The 23,523-nt window shown below is 45.4% G+C and overlaps 1 protein-coding gene across 2 annotated transcripts in view; it reads left to right on the top strand.

The window, feature by feature from the left end:
- PRKN (parkin RBR E3 ubiquitin protein ligase) overlaps positions 1-20,061 on the top strand; it is a 1,360,952-nt gene extending 1,340,891 nt beyond the window's left edge. For both annotated transcript variants that reach the window (XM_058736213.1, XM_058736212.1), the window contains exons 11-12: positions 12,511-12,628; positions 19,551-20,061. In XM_058736213.1, coding sequence (XP_058592196.1) covers positions 12,511-12,628; positions 19,551-19,663 — 231 coding nt within the window. In that variant the 3' untranslated portion in view covers positions 19,664-20,061. The remainder of the gene's footprint in view (positions 1-12,510; positions 12,629-19,550) is intronic.
- Positions 20,062-23,523: the final 3,462 nt, after the last annotated feature.

The raw sequence follows: 23,523 nt of genomic DNA, 5'->3' as shown, positions 1-23,523 counted from the left end.
TGACACTTCAAAGCTGGCATTCACCTGCAAACATTCCCATCTGAACTGAACCAACTATGTTTTCGGTGATTAATGACAATCTAATCCTTTTTGGAAAATAGATTTGTTCTTGACTTTTAGAATTGGGATTTACTTTTCCAAGTGCTGGCTAAACAGGTGTAACAAATACGTTTCCTAAAGCAGGAAAGAGAAAATGCATGTGAACAGTAGTCTCTCACGTTGTTCTAACTTACGTATACATTAGCAACACCCCCTCGGCACAAATTTTAAAACCTCTCTAAGGACGCTTTGATTTACCTGTATTTTTCAAAGGAGACTTAAGGCCAATCCAGACCTTCAGCAGCCTTTTTAGTTTATACAAACTCGCATAGTCTGATATTCCCACCTCTATAAGCCAGAGATGATGGTGATGATAATGAGGGTGAGGATGATGAAGGCGATGATGATGGTGGCAGTGATGGCAAAATAACGACGATCGTGATGAGAGGAAGCAGGAAGTTAGCATTCAGGGGTACCGGGCCTTGTACTAAGCCCTTTGCCCATTTATCGTACTGGCCCACACCAACCCTGTGAGGTAGGTACCACATTCTTCACACTTAGGGATGAGCAGACACCGAGTTTGGCCACGTGTCCAGTTACACAGCAAGTAAAAAAACGCAGCTGGGGCTTAACTCAGGCATGATAACTTCAAAGCCCCACTCTGAACCACTACCTCTGACACAGACACCTCTAAATATTCACTTACAAATGTTCACTGCTTGAACAAAAACCTTCGTCCTCTTTTGAGCCACAGATCAGGTGTCAGGCCAACATTTCACCTCGCTAATGCAACTTGGAAGACATATAGGAAAATGCAGGAAATTGCTGTCTTTAGCCATCTAATATGGAAGACAGAAGACATTCCACTCCCACCCCTGTTTCTCACACACACACACACACACACACACACACACACACCATTCCTTCTCATGATGGGTAAGCAATAAGCAATAAGCAGGCCTATGCAATTAACCTACTTGTTGCAAGGCCCCATACGAGACAGAGCTAATCGCACATAGAGCCATAACGCGGAATCACAACAAAACCTTCACCTCCCAGCAACACCAGCCACTGCTTTGTAGCTCGACAACTGAACTCATAACAGAGAAAAAGCTTACCCTACCAACCAAGGGAGATGGTCCTCAAACCTCCCTACACCTCACAACTCCCCACGGTGTTCTTAAAGATTCAAATCCAAACCTGCTGAACCCAAATCTTCAGGGTGTGAGCTCAAGAATCTTTTTTTTTTAAATCCCTCTGTGACCCTGAAGCAGTGGGCACCTGGCCACCACTTACAATCATTCCAGATGGATTTGAACAGCAGTATTAAAGATACTCCTGGAACATGGGAGTCTGGTCTTAGTGTATGCAGCTTCTCAAAAATATGTTTCCCAGGTCGCCTGGGTGGTTCGGTCAGTTAAGCATCCCACTCTTGATTTCAGCTCTGGTCATGATCTCACAGTTTGTGAGTTGGAGCCCTGCGTCTGACTCTGCACTGATAACATGGAGCCTGCTTGGGAGTCTGTCTCTGCCTCTCTTTTTCTCTGCCCCTCCCCCCAAAAGAAATAAATGAACAACAAAAAAAGATACTCCTAAAGGATGCTAAGCCAAGATGGGCTCATGTCAGTAAAAAGGGCTTGATAACAACAGCCTTTTCCCCCGGGAATTGACCGTCAAAGGTCTAACACAGACTGTCACCTGGGCACAGATGGACCTCTTGAAGCATGCTCCAGGACTGTTTCGTGGCTTAGAAATAAGTGTCGGTTAGAGCTGTAGCAGTGAGGTGAGTCTCTGACTGTCCCCCTCCCCCGCCTTGTGGATCCAGCGGGTGAGCCAGGAAGCAACAGGAGTAACTTTGCTGTGCAGGCGTGGGCTTCCCGAGGGCCTTCTGGGGGACTCTGTTCTGCCCAGGAGGAAGGAAGCCCAGGAGTGTAAGGCACCATGCAATGCTTCGAGGTGATAAGGACAAAGAGAAGGCATCGGCTTCGGCAGCTGGGGCCTCACCCCTGTCCCCTCTGAGCACCATTTCAACAGGCCACGTGGAAGGGAGAGCCAGACAGATGACAGTGATGGCAGAACAGAGAGTGGTGCTGAAGGAAGCAGGCGAGTGGGGCTCCGTGGCTGTGGCAGGGGAAGCCAAGGTTTCTCCCTCTTGCCTATTGGTTGCGAGTAGAAGTACTCCATGACCTCGTCACGGCCTCCAGTCCCCTAGTCCTCTTTGTAGCAGGTGACATCTAGTGATTATAGTCGCAAGAGCGTGAGGGTATGAAATCAGAGAGCTCAGGGTTTACATTCCGATTCTGCTGCTCACAGACTGCGTGACCTCAGGCACGTTCTGCCGTCTCTTGAAGCTGTGGTTTCTTCAGCAGAGACAGTTGATAACAAAACCTGCCTTTTAGGGAGGCTACAATTGCTAACTTAAAGATCGCCATTGGGGTGCCTGGGTGGCTCAGTTGGTTGGGCATACGACTTTGGCTCAGGTCATGACCTCCCAGCTTGTGAGTTCAAGCCCCGCGTTGGGCTCTGTGCTGACAGCTCAGAGCCTGGAGCCTGCTTCGGATTCTGTCTCCATCTCTCTCTCTGCCCCTTCCTCTCTCTCTCTCTCTCTCTCTCTCTCTCTCTCTCTCTCACACACACACACACACAAATATAAATAAACATTAAAAAAAAAAAAAAAAACACCATTAAGCCCCTGACACAGAGAGCACTCTTCCTGATGCGATAGACACTGTCACCATTTCTTCTCCAAACCCTTCCCTCCTGGCCTCCAAGATCCCAGAGGAGCCGGCTTCCCTTCCCTCTGCACCTGCTCACTGCAGACTGCAAACCCACAACTTCACGGTGTCTCGGCACGACTCCTAACACAGTTTTGTGTTAGCCCACACCGAGTGAAGTCTTCTCCATGCACTCAGCAGAAAAACCAGCAAAGGGACGAGAAAGAAAGCTGCCTCCATGAGCATTTGAGGAATGGAATGCCCTATTGTTTATTGGGAAAGGACGTTGAAATGCTGTTTCTAAGTTATACACAAACTAGTTAATGCCCTGGGGTGGGGGAAGGGAGGGAAGTAACCTCTGCCACCAAAAAAGAAAGAAGAAAGAAAGAAAGAAAGAAAGAAAGAAAGAAAGAAAGAAAGAAAGAAAGAAGAAAGAAAGAAAGAAAGAAAGAAAGAAAGAAAGAAAGAAAGAAAGAAAGAAAAAAGAAAAGAAAAAGAAAGAAAGGAAAAAAAGGAAAATCCTACCTTAGCAATTTTCTACGAGTTAACTTCTAATTTTTCAAGGCTATAAAACACCTGGGCCCTAACCGGCGGTAGGTAGGTAGTCAGAGCGACCTCTCCCAAGAGACAGCAGGCATATCAGAAACTCCTCGAGCACGGAACTAAAAAACATTTCACACAATCCCCATTTGGCCTTGTTGCTAAGGTGCTGGCTAATTCCTCCGGCCCCAGGCTTCCTCCTCTTGGCTCAGATCATTGAACGTGGGCATCTCCACAAGTGTCCTTGGCATCTCGTCTCACCTGTGCTCCTAAGGCATCCACGTAGCTTCAGGCATCTCTCTGAAGAGCGGGCACTGAGATCTCTCGCCCCCACCCCACCGTGGGTCCCTGGGCTTTCTTCCAACACCCCCAGCTGCCTCCTGGACCTCTCTACCGGGCTGGCCAGCCAGTGACTGGACACGCCATGTGCCCGCAGCTCGTCCTTCCCCCATATCACGTCTTCTTCCCATGCCTCACCCCTCAATCTTATAAGTGTCCCCACTGTCGTGCAAGGTCTGACTGGCCAGTGTCAGTGACAGCTTGCCCCCCTGCCGCCCCGTGTTTCATACCTAAAGCCGTCCTCATGCTCCAGATGTGCCTGTGGTTCGGCATTGGCTCCTGAATGACCACACTGTGGTGGGAACGTGGACGCTCAGGAAGCAAACAGACTTAGGTCTACGTTTCCATCTATATCTCCTTGGGGAGGCGATATAACCTCTCCGGGCTCATTTTCTTCATCTGCAAAATAAGGATAGCATTTGCACTGTATTACGTGTGGGGTTATTGCAAGGATTAAAGGTGATAGAAACAATGTGCGTTTCGCACATAGTAGGTTCTCAACAAATGGCACCTCTCATTATATAAAAACAACCTGCTTGCTAACCTGCTAATTGTTAATGAACACAACACCCAATGACCTATCATCCAAGCCAGGATACTTCTGAGACAGAAGGGCATTTTAATAATTTTGCTGGGACATTAGATATACACCGGTTTTATCTTAGGTGTTCTAAAAGACAGGTTTTATTACTCAGGAATATGAAGCCCAGCAGATTAGGAAATGACTGCCATGGAAAAGATAGTCTATTACTCACAGATCCCGAGAGGAGGGCAGGTGACACCCTTCGGGACCACATAGGGAAGCCCCAGGGTTGGTCAGGAGGCACAGGGAGCAGGGGAAACGTGGACAAGAGCTTTTGGTGGTTTCCATGCGAAGGAATGGGTGAGGCAGGGAAAGCGGGCTTTGGATCAGCTCAGTTGAACGATTCCATGAGATCTGGGGTGCAAGAGCCATCCCTAATTGCCTGGTGCCTACCTGGCCCGGGCGTGATGAGGACAGGACACGGTGGCCAGGAGTGTGCGAGCCCAGCAGAGGAGACAGCTGGGGTATGGGCTCCGGACTGGCTGGTTTGCGTATGAGCAGCATGCTCCCATCTATCTCCAGGAATTAGCTAGCCCTGGGAGGGGTGGTCTCTCGGGTGTCAGTGAGGCCCCAGATGTCAGAGCATCAGAATACAATGACGTCTGATACACAAGGCAAGCAAGGCCATATGGTCACCCTATCAATATGAGAAGTCTGTCCTCTGTGCCCACCCCCACCTCCCCTATCGGTGCCGCCCACTGATCTGCCTAGGGCTTTTCTCCCCCTCGGCGTCTTGGGAAAGTTCCTGTGCAGTAGCCCATGCCTAGCCCAGGCGGTGCCAACCTAACGCTCCAGATCCTAACTGGTCCCTAGAATAAGTAATCAAATTTTCAGTATTTCTAATACTGCAGAAACTGTACACACGTTTAAAATAAGGAAGGGATATGCTCTCTTCCATGCACAAAACTCTTCAAAACCCGGAGTCTGTAAAGGAAATGATGACAAAGCAAAAGCCAGAAGATGAAAACAGAAATTGCTGCTTTAGCGTTTTCCTTTTCCCTCTTCTCCCATGAATCAAAACCTCCTTACCTACCTCCCAGCCCGCTGAGGTATCCCAGGCGGACTGCCAGATCCAAATCAGTTCAGGCTCACGTGCGAATGGTGACACAAGAAGTATTTTGTTACTCCGGGTGTGAGTTCGCAGTACCCTATCTGGAGGGACCTTGGGCCGGGGATGTTGGATACACAGACGTTTGGGAGCAATCTGTTTTCATATCACATTACAGTTGTTACAGATAACCTAAAGTATCACTTACACTCATCACAATTTCAAAATAATGGTAATTTTACATCAACCCCTGGATCCTGCTAACTAATGTGTTCCCAACAACAAAACCCATACAGCATTACGTCAAAAGCTATTATTTTATTATTTAATAACCATATTTCAAGATAGCTGGAATCCTCTGAATTTTATATTAGAACATTCTGAGAAGTCCAAAGACTGCCAAAGGGAACCATGGCACAAGAGAGAAAAGTTGAGAAGCCCACTCTAGACCAGGGGCAAGTATGGTAGGTCAAGTAATGGCCCCTCATAGATAGTTGCCCATACCCGACTCACTGACCCCTGGGGATACGGTGCCTTGTCAGAAGGGACTTTGCAAACGCGATTAAGGAGTGACTCCTAGATAATCAGTGGGTCCAAAGAAGGAAACCTTTCCCAGATGAAGTCAGAGAAATGGGGCAGACGAAGAGGCAGGAGAGATTCAAGCATGAGAAGGACTCCATCCACCGCTACTGTTGACGAAGGGAGCCAAGAACCAGGGGATGCAGGCAGCCTCTGGAAGCTGAGAATGAGTCCCAGTTGACAGCTGGTCAGGAAGCAAGTCCTCAATCCTGCAAATGCTTGCAGCAGAATTCTGCCAATAGTCCTAGGCAATATGTACATGAATGGACATGGCTGTTCCAATAAAACGTTACCCACAGCACCGTGGCAAACCAGACATGGCCCGTGGGACATTGTTTACCTACCCTTTCTCTAGATTACCGTCGACTTCACATCACTGTGGGTACGGATGTATTTGCGGTCATTTCGGCCACTTTATTTTATGCTTTCCGTATCTTTCTATATTTCTATACTTCCATTTCTTGCCTTCTCTTTGACTTTTCGTTGGTCTGCTGTTTCCATTAATTTTTTTCTTGTTTAGAAGCCAAGTGCTTTCTCTCTTTTCTTTTAATGATTACACTAGAAATGTAAACATATATCAGTGTAACAAAGTCCATGACTCTCAGCCTAAATAACATAAGCACCTTAGAGCCACTTAATCCTTTTACTTACATGCAATTCTTGTCTAGCATTTTAGTTCTACCTTGGTTTTTTAAAACCAGCCAATGGAACATGATTTTGATAGTTTTGTATAGTCAGTATTTGCTTTGATTTATCCGCATATGACCATTTTCTTTGCTCACAGTTCCTTATTTAAACAAAATTTTTTTAACCATTTATTTATTTTTGAGAGGCAGAGAGAGACAGAGTACAAGTGGGAGAGGGGCAGAGAAAGAGAGAGACACAGAACCTGAAGCAGGCTCCAGGCTCTGAGCTGTCAGCACAGAGCCCGACGCGGGGCTTGAACCCACAAACTGTGAGATCATGACCTGAGTTGAAGTCAGAGGTTTGACCAACTGAGCCACCCAGGCGCCCCTGCTCACAGTTCCTTCTTGTGATTCAGCTCTTCCTTTGGACTTTATCCTATGTAGCTGTTCCTTTAGTGAAGGTCTGTTGGTGAGAAATCCTCTGTATCTTACGCCTCTAAGTATTTTTATTAATGTTCACTTTGAAAATTAATTTTGCCTGTAGAAGATTCTAAGTAGGCTGACGTTCTCTCAGTACTTTGAGGACATTCTATTACTGTCTGCTGGCATCCAGGGGTCAAGAAATCAGCTGTCAGAATAACTGTTACTTTGTAGATAATCTGTTTTCTTTGCCACTCTGTGTACAAACACTGTCTTCTCCTATTTCTCTCTGTCTAGAACTCTAGAGAAGTGTTCTACCTTTTCACTGTCCGCACTGACTCTCACTGTACTTTTCACGTTTTGTACTGACTGCCCTCTGATCTGCAGTCTGTGTTATTTCTTCAGTTGTATCTTCCGGTTCACGAGTTACCCCACATTTGTGTCTAATTTGCTATGTAATTCATCAAGTGAGTTTCTAATTCTAATCATTAGTTTCTTTGTGTTCAGAAAGAAATGCACGAAACAAAGAAGTATGTGTCTTTTCCAAATGTGCCTGGTTAATCATGACAGTCTCTGATGCCTTTACCACACTTTCTATCCTTTAGGTGTTTGAGCATATCAAATGTATTTATTTTGTGTTCTGTATCTGATTGTTCCAGTATCCACACCTTTGTTGGTCAGGTTCTTCAGTTTTATATTTCTGTCACTTTCACTCATGATAGTTTGTTTTCTCCTATGGTTGCAACTTTTTTGTGTGATCTCAGGCTTTTTGGAATTTTATTTGTATGATTTTTTTTTTTTTTGAAGTTTGGCTTTTTAAAGTGCATTAATCTAGGGGCATCTGGGTGGCTCAGTCAGTTAAGCGTCCGACTTCAGCTCAGGTCATGATCTCTCAGTCGATGGGTTCGAGCCCCACGTCAGGCTCTGTGCTGACAGCTCAGAGCCTGGAGCCTGCTTCAGTTTCTGTGTCTCCCTCTCTCTCTGTCCCTCCCCTACTTCTCTGTCTCCCTCTCCCTCAAAAATAAACATTTAAAAAAAATTTAAGTAAATAAATGAAGTGCAGTACTCTATGGAAAATAGTTTTGCTTCAGCCAGGTTCATGGGTATGCTACCAGAGCATTCTGAGTATTTCAAATTAACTTCTTGGCTTGGGTTCTTTTCTCAGGTAATCAGGTAGTATGCATTCTTTTCACAAAACCTTGGGTGTAAGGCTTGGTGGTTAGGAATTCTCAAATTTTGTCTCCCCAACCCGCCTCACCATAAGGCTGAGACCAGCACATAGCTTTATTAATTCTTTACCAATTCTCTCTTCTGGGAAAATTTTTTTCCCATCAGCTGAGGATATCACCCCTCCGGAGTCTAGGTTGTGTGTGTGTGATGGGAAAATTTGATTCCACCTTCCACCCTGCTCCGGTCCAGGTTTTGTCCAGTCTATACTCTCGGGGCCTGTAAAGACCCAGCTCTGGGCACCCTGAGACAAAGAATACAGCCCCATAGCAAACCCCAGATTCCTCCCTCCTTTACCCAAGAGGATTTTCTCTTTCTTTTTTAAATTTTTTTAATGCTTATTTATTTTTGAGAGACAGAGTATGAGCAGAGGAGGGGAGACACAGAATCCAGAGAAGGTTCCAGGCTCTGAGCTGTCAGCACAGAGCCTGACACGGGGCTTGAACTCAAGAACCGCGAGATGATGACCTGAGCCAAAGTCAGATGCTCAACCGACTGAGCCACCTAGACACCCCCATTTATTTTTAACTTTTTAAAATCTCTCTTTCTTATTCTAGCCATCAGGGATTTCCTGTATTCTCCCACCAGATCAGCCATGCATTAAGTAAAGATTTTTCTTTCATATTTCAGCCATCATTTTTAGGTGCATAGACCTGAGAAGAATTGCATTTATTGTACAGCGAGCCATATTGCTGAAAAGAATTTTGAAATTAGTTTTTACTAAGTAGAACTATGTATTTCTCTGATGTATATGCCCCCGCAAACAATTTTACAGCATCACTTTAGAGATACGAGCTCCCAGACCTTAAAAAAGAAAATCTTGGAGCATATGGTTAGGGGATGTTTGCTATGTATCACTGAGGATTAAGCCCACAGGTGAATCTGAGCTGATTGGAAGATGTGTACTTAAGATACAAACCTACTTACTAAATCTTGCAACTGCTGTCATCAACCACAGCTTTATCACCCTGCACTCTCAGCCAGAGTCATCATTAAATCATCCCGGGGCCAAAGGAAGTTCTCAGTACCTGTGGTTATTCTTAGCCAGTAAACTTACTCTGTTTTATCCTAACAAAGTATTGACAAATCACATGACACCCTCTGAGTTATAAAGGAGGCCTCCTTTGTGAATGGGATAGCTAATTCACAGAAAGAAATTTGCTTCACTGCAAGGCCGTCATTAGGATGCACCCCCACGTGCCCCCCCGGCTTCTTGGGGCCTTATCCCTGGATGCTTATCGTGTTAGTGTCATTCCTTCATTACTCAGCCAAAACATCGCGAGTGGCTACCAGGTGCCAGGCAGATCCTGGTCGTGGGAGGAAGATACCAACGTGATCTTGGCCCTGGACAAATTCGCTTTCTATTGGAAACAACAGAAACATACATACGAATTACAGTAAAAACCACTAAATGCTGCAAGTTGGGTACAAGCATAGCTATTTACCTCAGAATACATCATTCTTTTTTGAGATGTTATTGAAATATAACATTATATTAGTTTCAGGTGCGCAGCATAATGATTTGATATATAGACAGAGAAATGATTACCACGAGTTTAGTTACCATCCATCACCATACGTAGACAATTCTTTTTCTTCTCCTAAGAGCTTTTAAGATCTGCTCTCTTAGCAAGTTTCAAATATATAATACAGTATTGTTAACTATAGTCATCATGCTGGACATGACATCCCCAGGATTCATTTATTTGATAACTGAAAGTTTGTCCCTTGTGACCCCCTTGACTTACCTCTCTCCCGAACCCCGCCCCTGGCCACTGTCAGTCCATTCCCTGTAGCCACGAGTTCAAGTTCAGGTACCACATACAAGTGACATCATACGGTATTTGTCTTTCTCTTGGACTTATTTCACTGAGCATAATGCCTCCAGGGTGTATCTGAGTTGTTACAAGCGGCGGCACACTGTCTAACCACAGCCACTGCACAAGTTTACATCCCCACCAACGGTGCCCAAGGCTCCCTTTTCTCCACATTCTCACCAACACTTGGGATCTCTTATCTGTTTGCAATAGCCATTCTACCGAGTGTGAGGTAAATAGCTCACAGTGGCTTTGATTTGTATTTTCCTGGTGATTTGTGATGTGGAACACCTTTTTACCGTGCCTTCTTTGGAAAAATGTCTGTTCTGATCCTCTGCCCATTTTTTTTTCTCAGATTTCTTGGGGGTTTTTTTTGCTATTGAATTCTAGAAGCCTTATATACAGTTTGCATATTAACCTCTTATCAGATATCTGATTTGCAAATATTTTACCCCATTTCATTCCGCTGAACGTTTCCTTTGCTGTGCAGAAGCCTTTTAGTTTGACTGAGTCCCCCTTGTTTATTTTTGCTTTTGTTGCCTTTACTTTTGGTGTCTTTATTAAAACTGAAACACTTTAACATTTCAAAAGTATTTTGAATGTGACAGTGAATGGCTGGACGTTGGATTCGAACATGGGACGGAGGGTTCTACTCCCCAGAAGTGGCGTCTTAGATCCAAGTGCCTCCCTGCACCGGGGCCATAAGAGGATGACTACCTACTAGCTCTTGCCTTCATGCTCACCACCTAGAAAACCTGCCACCTGCTAGGCATGATGGTGTTGGGCAGAGTTTGATGCTCAAAGCACAGTGTCATGGGCGAGGAACTTGTGTGTGAGCACCTCTGGTTTGAGTTCCCATCTTTCAGGTTTTCCAAATTTTTGCATTTGAGAGGCACTGATGCTGCTGCATAAGTGTAAGCATCCTGAATTTGGCACCTGACCTTTGTCACTCAGAGGGCTCATCTGTGAGTTTGTTAACTTATTAGAAACCGCACCGTTTCCTCTAGGTTATTATGACAAGCAACTGAAATGATGGGAGTCAACGTGTAAAAACGAGTGTTATGAATTTGTTGAGTATTATCATTATCATTATTATTAGAGTAATATCAGAGTGTTAGAGCATGTTTTGGTATTTGATTTCTTACCTACTTTATATTTAAAGTTAGTAAGGAGTTAATTTTAGTAGTTTCTTAATGTAAATTAGCTCTGGGAATATATTAAAATAATTATTACAAGTTAACCAAATGACTTGAATGCTCACAAAAAAATTTGTTTAGATGCAATAGAAGCCAAAATGGAGGAATTCTATTTGGATTAACATGTTGAAATATTTTAGATATAGACCGAGACTACACGTTTCTTGTACTGAATCCAAAAATGTACCAATCCACGGGGCGCCTGGGTGGCTCCGTCGGTTAAGTGTCCAATTCTTGGTTTCAGCTCTAGTCACGATCTCATGGTTCGTGAGATCGAGCCCCAAGTTGGGCTCTATGCTAACAGCACGGAGCCTGCTTGGGATTCTCTGTCTCCCTCTCTCTCTCCCCCTCCCCTGCTCTCTCTTTCTCTCTCTCTCAAAATAAATAATCACTTTTTAAAACGTACTAATTCTTTTTCTGCACACGTCATCCAATATCGAAGTAAGCGGGAAGGACAGCAGCGTCTGAGTGATTAGACAGGAGCAGAATGAATGTCTGCAGTGGTTGCATGAAACACCCCCTCCTCCTGTGCTGAGGGTCGGGGATGACTCAGTCCTCTGAGTGAATAGTGTTTGCAAACATTTCTGAGAGCTTGCCGTGCGATAGACCCCGAGGTAATTCATAGCATCACTTCACGACACGTGTCAGATACTAGTCCCACGCGTTCAAAGAAACACACTCCGTGCTTGAGACCCCCCAAAGGCACTAGGCATTTTTTTACTTCCATCTAAGAGATGAGACCTTTCAGAGAGGTGAAGGGGCATCTCAGAGTCACCCACCCGGCTGCGGCCGGGATGGGAGCCCGGGCAGATGTCCCCTGAGCCCAGAGTCCTCACATGGGCTGTTCCCGGCTCTCTCTGCATCCCCAGCCACGTCAACTTTGTTTCCTTCTTCTGGCTCCTGAAGACAGAAGACCGTTCCCCAGGTGCAAGAATGAAGGATAACAAGATGAAGAACATTTAAATGTCCCACTCTCCAGCTTTGGGCAACTGTGTAACTCCCTTGATCCTCGATGGAAAATAAAAGCGAGGACACTCTCCTGACAAAGCATCGAACAAAGAAGTGTCTGTAGAGCACTGATCACCCTGCCTGCACGTTGGACACCTGATAGATGTTATTTATTACAATTATTCAAAACAACAAAAGAGAGGATCTCGCACTATAAAATCAAGCCGTGTTTTCTTAGCTTGCAAGCGAAGGGCCCATGCCAAGAGAAGTATATCCCATCCGTGTCAAACCTTGTCCACCACTTGCCAAGTGACTTTGTGTTTGTGCTGCCTGAAGACACTTCTGTCTCGAAGAAGTTCCCATATCGGTGTTTCAAGGAACCTCAACCCTGACATAAAGATCCGAATTTCAACTCTTTTTGTCTTTATTCGCAGGCCTACAGAGTTGATGAGAAGGCCGCAGAACAAGCTCGGTGGGAAGAGGCCTCTAAAGAGACAATCAAGAAAACCACCAAGCCCTGTCCCCGTTGCCATGTGCCAGTTGAAAAAAATGGTGAGTCTGGGCTACGGAAAAAGTGAGGATTTGGTGAGCTTCTTGGAGAACATGAGCTGCGTGGTTATAACAGTCAGGAATTCTAGGAGGATATGTAACTGAATAGCAGTTCAGCACTCAGGGAATTTGGAACCATTGCCCAGAGTGCAAATCTCTCTGCTGTCCCACATCAAGTCTCTTAACTGCCTAAGCCCACGGTCCTCCTCTGTCAAATAGAGATGAAAACAGAAGCTGTCCCCCAATAGTAGAAGCGTGAGACGTCATGCAGGGCAGATACTCGGCCAAGTACCTGGCATAGAGAAAGCAATCCATAAACCCTAATTACCCTTATTATTATTTATTATTAATAATATTAGGCAATTTGTATCTGGTAAGTTGTCTACTATATATATATATATATATATATATATATATATATATAACCTTGGACTGTGAATAACTTGTTCTGCTAGTGTTCCACAAGATGAGCAAATATTTCTAATAAAGTTTAGCTTGATAGATGAGCGATATCTTTTGCAATACCAGTCGTACGTGATGCCGAATGTCACATGATCACAACTGAGCCAATGGTTCTTAAAATTCACTTTGATACACAAATGCTTTGAATTAAAAGTATGTTTCAGAATGAATTATGCTTGCAAACCAAGGTTTTACTATATATATATTTTAATATATATATATATACGTATATATATATGTGTATATATATATGTGTATATATATATGTATATATATGTGTATATATATATGTATATATATATGTGTGTGTGTGTATATATATATGTGTGTGTGTGTGTGTGTATATATATATATATATATATATATTTCCTAGTCCAGTATCCTAGTCCAGTATTTCTCAGTGTATCCGCCATAGTATTCTGGTGTCTAGAGACACTCAGTGGGGAAAGGGGGAATGTCACCATGCCAAATACATTTGCCAGGTCATTCCTACTAGAGCCCCCTCTTGGATAATACCAACAACACAAACAATTAACTTGTATTGAGCATTTGTTCTATGCTTGTTCTAGGTTCCTTACAATTATCACATCATTTAGCCCTCACAGGAATCGCATAAGGAAGCTATTCTTATTATCCCTGCTCACAATATACATTGGCAATCCAGACTTCCTTCTGTAAAAGAAATCTTTAATTTTGTTTAATGGACAGGTTCCCACTTTTTTTGGCCATGATATTTTTTTCCTCTTCACGCCCACTTGTGTACCTTTCAATGGCAGCACACACTCTGGGCTCTGATGTCCCCATCCCCGCTGTGGGACATTTAGTCCTCGACATTACTACGACACTTGCCCCCTTTATTAGAGTATCGTTTGCATGAATCTGTTTCTCAATAGAGGTATTCCTTTGGCCTTCTACCAACTACTCTCTAAATTTTGAGAACGTGAACTGAAACTTTGGGGATGCCGCTGGATTAGCTGACATTATCCGCAGGTGGTCTTTTAGGAGCCCACAGTTGTGCCCTGGTTTGCATGAGTCAACAGGCTTAGAATCACAGGAGCCACACTCCAACGGTTCTCTCCCTGACGATGCTCCAAACCCAAGGCATCAACTCCCAAGAGGGGCTGCTCTTCCTTCCTTACACACCCTGTCACACCCGTGCCTCCTCATAAATGCTGGAGGCCACCATGCCTACGGAGATACTGGGGAGAGCTGGCAGACGGAAGGACCGCCCTTCCTGATCCCGTCCTAATGGACAAGTGACCCCTGTCATACGCTGTAGGACACGGAGGGAGGCCCACTCAGCTCCGCGATGCTGTGTCTACACTTGCAGCTGTGGTGTTATTCTCCTCCTGAGTGTGCCCTGCTCCCACGATCGCGTGGCAGTCCTGTTGCCTGCCGGCCATCGTTGCACAACCCGCCCCTGCTCTGCGGCATTCAGTCTATATTCAGAGTTGTACTTTGGGCCAACCCGTTCACGGTCAGTCCGATACCCCACAGCAGCCAGTGGGGTACCTGCCGCGGTCAGTCCTGGATGTGCCGGCCAGCTTAAAGCCATCACAGCCTGGTGCTGGAGCCCGTCCTAAGTGTCAGACACCTCTGCATGGGTGAGGTAGGGGTGGCAGCCCTGCCCGATGAGAAGTAAAACGAAGCACCAGGTACACTTTTCCCACACTCTCCCCACTAAGCATGAGCGGCACCTGCCCGGCAGGCCTCTAACCGCTGGCTCGCCGTGGCGTGAAGCCCGGCAGTCTGGAGGTGCGACCCCCCCGTCTCTTTCCTCGGTCATGCCCTTTAGGAGGTCTTTATTCTTGCAAAGGGGAGAGTGCGAGCACATCCCAGAGCGGCAGGAACGGGGCTCAGTTCAGGCCAGGTCCCCGGCGCCGAGTCAGTGGTCTCCCGGCAACAAATAGATCCGCGTGCACCGTGAGCCGCTGTTCTCCTCCGTGCGCTGGGTTGTGCGGTGGGTTGACACTCCAGTGCGCACAGAGGACGTCAGCGGAGCCAGGGGCAAGACCTCTTCCGGTCCTCACCGCTGGAGCGGTGATGCCGTGTTGACAACCTGAAGTCAGAGGAGACGCAGAGACCCTTCACGAACACACACTTCACGATGCAAGTTCAGTAGCGAGAGACCGTCCTGTTATCACCAAAGGTCAGGAGCCTTGTCTGTCTGTCCCCCAGGCCCAGAAGAGTCCTGACAGATATCTGTTGAATTAACAAGTAGCTAGTAAATATATGAACAGACATTTTATATAAAATAGGAGAGAGAAAGCAAGCTAGCAGAGCGCAAAACCTGAGGGCTAAGAGTTGCCTTCCCGGAGGGGCGCCTGGGGGCTCAGTGGGTTAAGCATCCGGCTTCCGCTCAGGTCTTGATCTCACGGTTTCTGAGTTCAAGCCCCACATGGGGCTCACTGCCATCAGCACGAAGCCTGCTTTGGATCCTCTGTCCCCCTCTGTCTCTCCCTCTCTCTCTCTTTCTAAAATAAAATAAAAATTATTTATTTATTTTATTTTTATTTTTGTTAACATTTATTTATTTTTGAGACAGAGAGAGAGCTTGAACAGGGGAGGGTCAGAGAAAGAGGGAGACACAGAATCTGAAACAGGCTCCAGGCTCTGAGCTGTCAGCACAGAGCCCGATGTGGGGCTCGAACCCACGGACCGTGAGATCATGACCTGAGCCCAAGTCGGACGCTTAACCGACTGAGCCACCCAGGTGCCCCTAAAAATTATTTCAAAAAAGGTTCCCCCATCCACCATTTCTTTGAAATAGCGTGACTTAGTATAAATGGAAAGCACTGATTTTTCACCTATAGATTTTTAACCTATGAACAGAAAAGTTGGGACTTTAAACTTATTAATGATAGTCTCCACTGATTTCAAGCATGCAGCAGAGATACATGTGAGCTCTATGGGCCAGAAAAGCTCGTTTCATGATCTCGTCCTCAAAGTAAATTCATGATCTATTTCACGGTCATCTGAATCCCAGAAAGTAGTTCTTCGTGCAGCAAAGCCGTAATGAAAATGAGGCTCATTTCCATCTTAAACATAGGCTAAGCCTGCACTTCCTCCCGCAGCCTTCCACCTCGGAAAGTGGCTTCCTTCATTTCTGCCTCAAACAGATGAGATTCCAGTCCCATTCCCTGATCAAAAAGTGCCAGGATGTTCAAGAACTTCTCCTCTGTCGTTAAACCTAATGAAAGAGTGGCTGGCCCCAGCCATGGGGCTGACGGGGCATAGGCTGGGCTTTTCATGGTTTGAGCATCAGTCGGTGGATAGAATTCTCGATGAGGGAAGCCATGTGTTCTTCATTCAAATGCCCTCAAAGTCACGTGAAGTTGTCAGCTTCTTGGTCACATTTACTTTTAAGTTGGCAAAGCTTTGGGGCGCCTGGGTGGCTCAGTTGGTTAGGCATCCAACTCCTGGTTTCAGCTCAGGTCATGATCTCACCATTTGTCAGATGGAGCCCCAAGTCAGGCTCTAGGCTGATAGCTCAGAACCTGTTTCAGATTCTCCCTCTCCCTCTCTCTCTGCCCCTGCCTCACTCTGGTGTGCTTGTGCTCTCTGTCTCTCAAATAAATACACTTTTAAAGAGAAGCTATGACCCAGCAATCGCACTGCTAGGAATCTACTGAAGGGACACAGGAGTGCTGATGCATAGGGGCACCTGTACCCCAGTGTTTATAGCAGCACTTTCAACAGTAGCCAAATTATGGAAAGAGCCTAACTGTCCATCAACTGATAAATGGATAAAGGTGTGGTTTATATATACAATGGAATATTGCCTGGCAATGAGAAAGAATGAAATCCTGCCATTTGCAGGAACATGGATGGAACTGGAGGGTATTATGCTAAGTGAAATAAGTCAGTCAGAGAAAGACAGATACCATATGTTTTCATTCATATGTGGATCTTGAGAAACTTAACAGAAGACCGTGGGGGAGGGGAAGGGGAAAAAATAGTTACAAACAGAGAGGGAGGGAGGCAAACCATGAGACTCTTAAATACAGAGAACTAAGGGAAGATGGGGTTGGGGGAGAGGGGAAAGTGGGTGATGGGCAGGGAGGAGGGCACTTGTTGGGATGAGCACTGGGTGTTGTATGGAAACCAATTTGACAATAAATATATTTTAAAAAATAAAAAAATAGACATTACAAAATAATTTTAAAAAATAATAAAAATAAATAAATACAAAAAAAAGAAGTTGGCAGAGTTTTTAGAATTAGAGTCCCTGATTCTTCTCCATATTATGAGATCTAGCATACTGCCTTGCATATATTAAGCACCAAGGTGGAAAAGAAAGTTAATAACATGAATATTCTTTCTTCCTATTTCCTTTCTTCTTATTCTACAAAGCCATTATGTTTCTAGTTTCTATAACAAAACCTCATTTGTAATGTTAGTATTCCATACCCGTGAAAATTTGGTATGGTAGGAAAACATTATATTATTTATATCATAAATGTACAGTCATTAAATATGTGTGGAAAATTACACAGTCCTGCCAATGTGTAATCCTAAATGAGAAATATTAAGTTGAAAGTATCATAGGTGAGTTTTTCCCCTGATTTTCTGCATATTTATAGTTTTTTTTCAATATATGAAATTTATTGTCAAATTGGTTTCCGTACAACACCCAATGCTCATCCCAAAAGGTGCCCTCCTCAATACCCATCACCCATCCTCCTCTCCCTCCCACCCCTAAATGATCTTTAAAACAAACCAAAAGGAAGTTGGGAAAGTATGGGATTTTAAATGCCCTTAAATTCTCCTAAAACAAATTCCTTCAGTTACATATTCATAAATATTTTAAATCGGTGGAAGTTCTTATGCCAGGTTTCTAATAATAAAAATGAGACAGTACTGAAGCAATTACCTAGAAATTTTGGCAAGAAAAAAAATGACTTAACAAGATAATTGGTAAAATTGAATAATAGAGCACATCCAATGTCATATCGAGTTCAAGCAAAGAACCGCTTTTGCCTGAATTATCTAGGAAATTCGATCAGAAGCCATTGTCTACATGTAACTTCATACAAGTAACTCCCTCTGCACTCCACCGCAGACTTGATGTCTGAGCCCCAGAAGCAAATAAGAAATGAATTTAACAAGTGTGGGAAGGGGCGGAACCCCAAAGTGAATCCCCGAATAAGGGACCTTTCATCTCATGCTGCAAAGGCCCTGTTCCGTGAAAGAACAACAGATCCTGGTTAAATCTCAGACTTTGCCATTTAAAAGTCCTTGGCCTTAAGAAAATTCTAGAACAGGGTAACACCGCTCTCTCACAAAGTGCTTTTGAGGAGTGAATGAGGTGGTACACGCAGCGCCCCTACTTCTCCCCGTCTGCTCGCCCCAAATAAAAGTTTGAATCGCATTAAGGGCTGCGTTCCCTGTGAAATACTTTCGATACTGCTGTCCCAACTCCTGTTTCAAGCCAAGTTATATTATATATTCCGTATTAAGTTGCTAAGTATATGGACATCTATTTAAAACATCAACCTTGATATATATTTCAGTAAGGAATCGACCCCGTTTGTGAAACACAAGGCATTTGTCTCTAAGTCCCATTTCAGGAGAAGTAAATAAAGTCAGATTTATAAATAAAATTAGTCCTAGATGAGGGTGGCATGTTTTTTTTTAATGTTTATTTGGGGGGGGGGGGGCAGAGAGAGAGGGAGACACAGAATCCGAAGCAGGCTCCAGGCTCTGAGCTGTCAGCACACAGCTGGACGCGGGGCTCGACCCCACCGACCGTGTGGTCATGACCTGAGCCGAAGTAGGAACCCTTAACCCACTGAGCCACCCAGGCGCCCCTCGTCTTCACTCCTTTCTTGATGAAGGTCATTAACTGCACAACTTCCAGGGAGCTTTCCGGCGGGTTTGCCTCAGTCCACGTTCTGCCCTTGGATTGCTTGAGACATTCCCTTAGAAACCCTTTTCTTTTTTTTTTTTTTCTTTTTTTCTCTTTTTTTTTTAAGTTTATTTATTTACAGGGCGCCTGAGTGGCTCAGTCGGTTAAGTGGCAGACTTCAGCTCAGGTCATGATCTCGGGGTTGGTGAGGTCCAGCCCCACTGTCAGCTCGGAGCCTGGAGCCTGCTTTGGATTCAGTGACTCCCTCTCTCTCTCTGCCTCTCCCTTGCTCGTGCTCTCTCTCTCTCTCTCTCTCTCTCTCTCAAAAATAAATAAACATTTTTAAAAATTGTAAGTTTATTTATTTTTGAGAAAGAGAGCGAGCAGGGGAGGGGCAGAGAGAGGGGGGAGAGAGAATCCCAAGCAGGCTGTGCGCGGACAGCGCCCATGTGGGGCTCGAACCCACCAACCGCGAGATCATGACCTGAGCCGAAACCAAGAGTGGGATGCTTAACCAACTGAGCCACCCAGGTGAGCCAAAAGGCATTTCTAGACCGGGGTGCCGGTGCGGGAAGTGGTGTCGTCCAGGCGTTCACCTGTGTCCTTTGCCCGCAGGAGGATGCATGCACATGAAGTGCCCGCAGCCCCAGTGCCGTCTGGAGTGGTGCTGGGCCTGCAGCTGCGAGTGGAACCGCGCCTGCATGGGGGACCACTGGTTCGACGTGTAGCTGCAGCCCTGCGCGCGCCCCCTGCCGGCCGGCTCGGAAAGGCGCGCGAGTCCCGCCATGCCCTGGTCTTCTGTCTCCAAACGCTCGCTCTCTCTCTCTCTCTCCCTCTCTCTCACTCTCTCTCTCTCACGCACACGCAGCCCTCAAGGTCCTTCCAAAACTACAAAAACAAAGTCAGAGGAGAAGCTCCTCGCATCTCTTGCTTTGTGCCCATGAAAAAGAGCGAGAAGTATTCTCAGGCCTCAGCAATACGCACAACCCAGAGCAGAGGTGAAAGTGTGGTTCGGCTTTTTTGTGCGGATGGCCATTCCCGCGTCATTTCGAGTCAGGCTAGACACGTACATAGAGATTCCTCAGGTTTTTTTTCATTTCTCGTATTTTACCTTCAGCAACGACTGGGTGAGGAAATAGCCTGGAGGGACTGTTGCGGGTGGCTCTCTGTAAGACTGACCGCGACGGATTCTGAGCACTGTACTCACAACTTTAAGAGCAATGTTCTCATTTAAGGTTTCAGGGAGCATCTGTTCCCGAAGAACCACTGGCAATAGTCAACACTGTGCCTTTATCCCCAAGAATTCTATTATATATATAACATTGACGGAACATCAACTAATCGGCTTGTCAACTAGTGAGAAATTATGAAAGCTGATTTGAATGTTGAATGATTAAATTCCAGGAGAGAAATCAAAACTCCATGTACTTCCATTCTATTTAATTATTTGCGACTTGAGAAAGAACTTGTTTTTTCTGAAAATAATTACGAAGTCTATAATTCGACCTCAGACATTCATTTTGCGGCTTGGAGAACAAGCTAGTACCTTTGGCTTCGCTGTAAATTTAATGGATAAGGGGCCCAGAGGGGAGACGTTTTTATAAATGGCTTTATAATGGTTCTCAATGGTAACAAAAGTGCAGAGTATTAAAGCAGGATCTTTAAAGAAGGAGCATTTCCGGGGCTATGGAAATGAGGCCAAACCTGATTCTGCACCACAGGAGTTTAAGCTCTCTCTGCACCCGCTCCTCGCCCCCATCTGCGCACCCCAGGGGCTCTGCCTACCCAGTGGGTTACTCCAGGGAGAGCCCTTTTCTCTAGGACAGTACAGTGACACCAGAAGGTTTCCTCACATTGACAGGGATCGAAATGGAGCCTTCACCAAGTTTTTGTCTTTTTTTTTTCTTTTTTGAGGCATCCACAACACATCAAAAAGAGATGCGTTTCACTAAATGCAACAAACCTCGTTTCCTACAGCACACCCTACAGATGAAAACGTATAACCACCGTCGTTTGTTCCCATTGTCTGTCTTCTCAGGGACAATCGTGACCACAGCATGATGAGTTTCACTAGCCCATGGGGTCCTCTTTGGATGTAGGGCACCTGGAAATGATCAAATCAGTAGCAAGGCTTCTCTTTGTAGACATAGCACCAGAAATCCTTGCTAGGGAGAAAGAGGGAACGACCTCAGAATATTTCCCAAGGACCTCCGTCCCTCTTTCCCTAACCATCCATCCAGGGGCAGTCCTGCCTGATCTCCCTCTTCTCTCAGAGGCTAGACCTGGGACAAGATGGGGGGTGGCAGCCACAGTGGCATTAACAGCCTCACTTGGCTTCGCTCTGTCAGAAAATCCAGCCTCCCTGACGTGACCCCAAAGCTGCCAGACTCATGTCAGGAAGCCCTTCAGATCACAGAGAGGTCCCGGAGAGCCATTACCTGTGAGTGTGAGAAAAGGGAGGGTCAGTAGGCATGAGCCCACGTGTCCCAGTATCAGTGATCAGTCCAAAACCCACTCAGGGCCCGACTGCACAGTACTGACAATCCCAGTAAGTAGCAGCTTCTTACAGCGACCCAACGTGACAAATCCGATGGCTCCCTCTGTCATGTGGAGCACCCAGTATTTTATATCCACTAGAGTTTTGGGGTTTAGCGATACTGTCGTTTTTGCTTCCTCCCAAGTTTGCATGGTGTGTTGGATGTGTGAAGCCCGAACAAGGGTTGCTCTCATGGGTTCGGGCACCGTAGAAGTTTCTAGGTCTCTGCTCCTTTCCTGGTGGTGGTCTCTTTTATTTTTTCTCCCAGAGGAGGACACTGAAACAAGTTAAAGAAAAAACAGCGTCTGTAAATGAATATGAATCACAAACCACCACAAATGAACGTGTTTGAGCATGAATGCTGTAACCAAATGTGAATGTATCAAAAAAGTAGAAATAGAATCTTTGCGGAAGAATATTTCTCTCTGAAATGTGTAAAGGAATATTTGACAACTAAATCTAAGGTTGTACTCAACTTATCAATAAAAGCATCAAAAAAGCTGTTGAGTCCCTCTCTGAAGATATATTTCCAATAAATGCTGAAGGTGTGGGAGGGAAGCACAGGACACCTCGCTCCGGGAGCCTCCCCCGTGGCCTGAAGGGATCGCCTGGTCAAGCAATGGCCATTTTTATGGCCATCAGTTAAAAATCTAACGGTCACTTTCCTGCCTTATCAGCAAACTTTTCTAACAAATGTCCGAAACAGAAGTTTGAGTCAGGAAAAACCACAAGGATTTTCTCTGTAGTGTCATTTCAGAAAAGCTCAGTGACCTTGCGTCGCTGTTGACGTGGGTGTGTTGACACCGCATTTCTTTAGAACTATTTCAGTGGCTGTGAGTTGACAATGAGTCTGTGTTTGAGCAATCTGGAATGGAACGTTCTTGGAGAGCTCCTATACATATAGCAGGCAAGCCACACGCCATGAGGGCCCATTGGTAGCAAGCACCACAGGAAACTCTCTGAAGAAACACAAAGTTGTTAGGAAGGGTGGCCCTGGTGCTGACTCTCATCTCCGGCGCTAAATTAGAGAGCTGGTGTCGTAAGTGGAAATGAATAAGCACAGAGGTGGAGGGCTTATTTGAAAAGAAGCAGCAGATGTGGGGGAAAGCCAGCATCATTGTTTGGGTGGGGTACGGGCTCCCACCAGCACCCTTGCCTGGCCATGTCTTGTACCATGGAAAGTATCGATGTCAGTTTTTAGAAGAAAACCCTATTTCTTTTGTTTTAAGGATTGTTTTTTTTAAGAGAGAGAGAGAGCACACATGCGAGCATGAGCCAGGGTGGGAGTGTGGGGGGAAGAGAGAGAGAGGGAGAATTTTAACAAGGCTCCATGCTCATGAGGAGCCCAGTGCAGGGCTCAATCCCATGATCTTGGGATCATGACGTGAGCCAAAATCAGGAGTAGGATGTTCAACCGACTGAGCTACCCAGGCACTCCAAGAAACCCTATTTCAAAACAACATTGAACCTGCCTCCCACCCCCTCTGAGTAAACTGTCCAACCCCAAACGTTTAAGAATTTCCACTGTGGTTTGGATAATCACGCAAAAAATAAGATGAGAAGTGTTATCTGGGAAGACATTTGGCACACAATGGGTGACACCGTCTGGATGGGCCCACAGTGTTCCCTGATCCCATGATGTGATGCGTAGACTGAGAGAATCAACTTTGTCAGCATCAAGAGGTAATTGGATGCCGGAAGACTGACTCACGCTAATCCAACTTCTCAGAGAACAAAGTACAAAACCTAGAACATCAATTTAAATCTACATTTACAATGAGAAGCTCACACCCTGGTCTTCACACGTGATTTTCCATCTGCCTAGAATTTTTACAGCCCTCTTCACAACCCTCTCCTCTCTGCTTTGGCTGACCAATCTCAGGTCTCCATTTAATCAGCTTTTCCGGAAACCCTTCTCTTGCCATCCTGGCCTTCATTGAGGGTCTTTGCTCATTGAGGGTCTATGTTCCCAGAGCTGTGCTTCTTCCCACATCACAACAATACCAGAAAATTCTCCAACTCTCCAGATAGCACCTGGGTGTCCTACAAGTC

This window comes from Neofelis nebulosa, chromosome 6, assembly GCF_028018385.1.
Source record: "Neofelis nebulosa isolate mNeoNeb1 chromosome 6, mNeoNeb1.pri, whole genome shotgun sequence".
Taxonomy (NCBI): Eukaryota; Metazoa; Chordata; class Mammalia; order Carnivora; family Felidae; genus Neofelis; species Neofelis nebulosa.
This window is presented reverse-complemented; position numbering and strand designations above follow the sequence as displayed.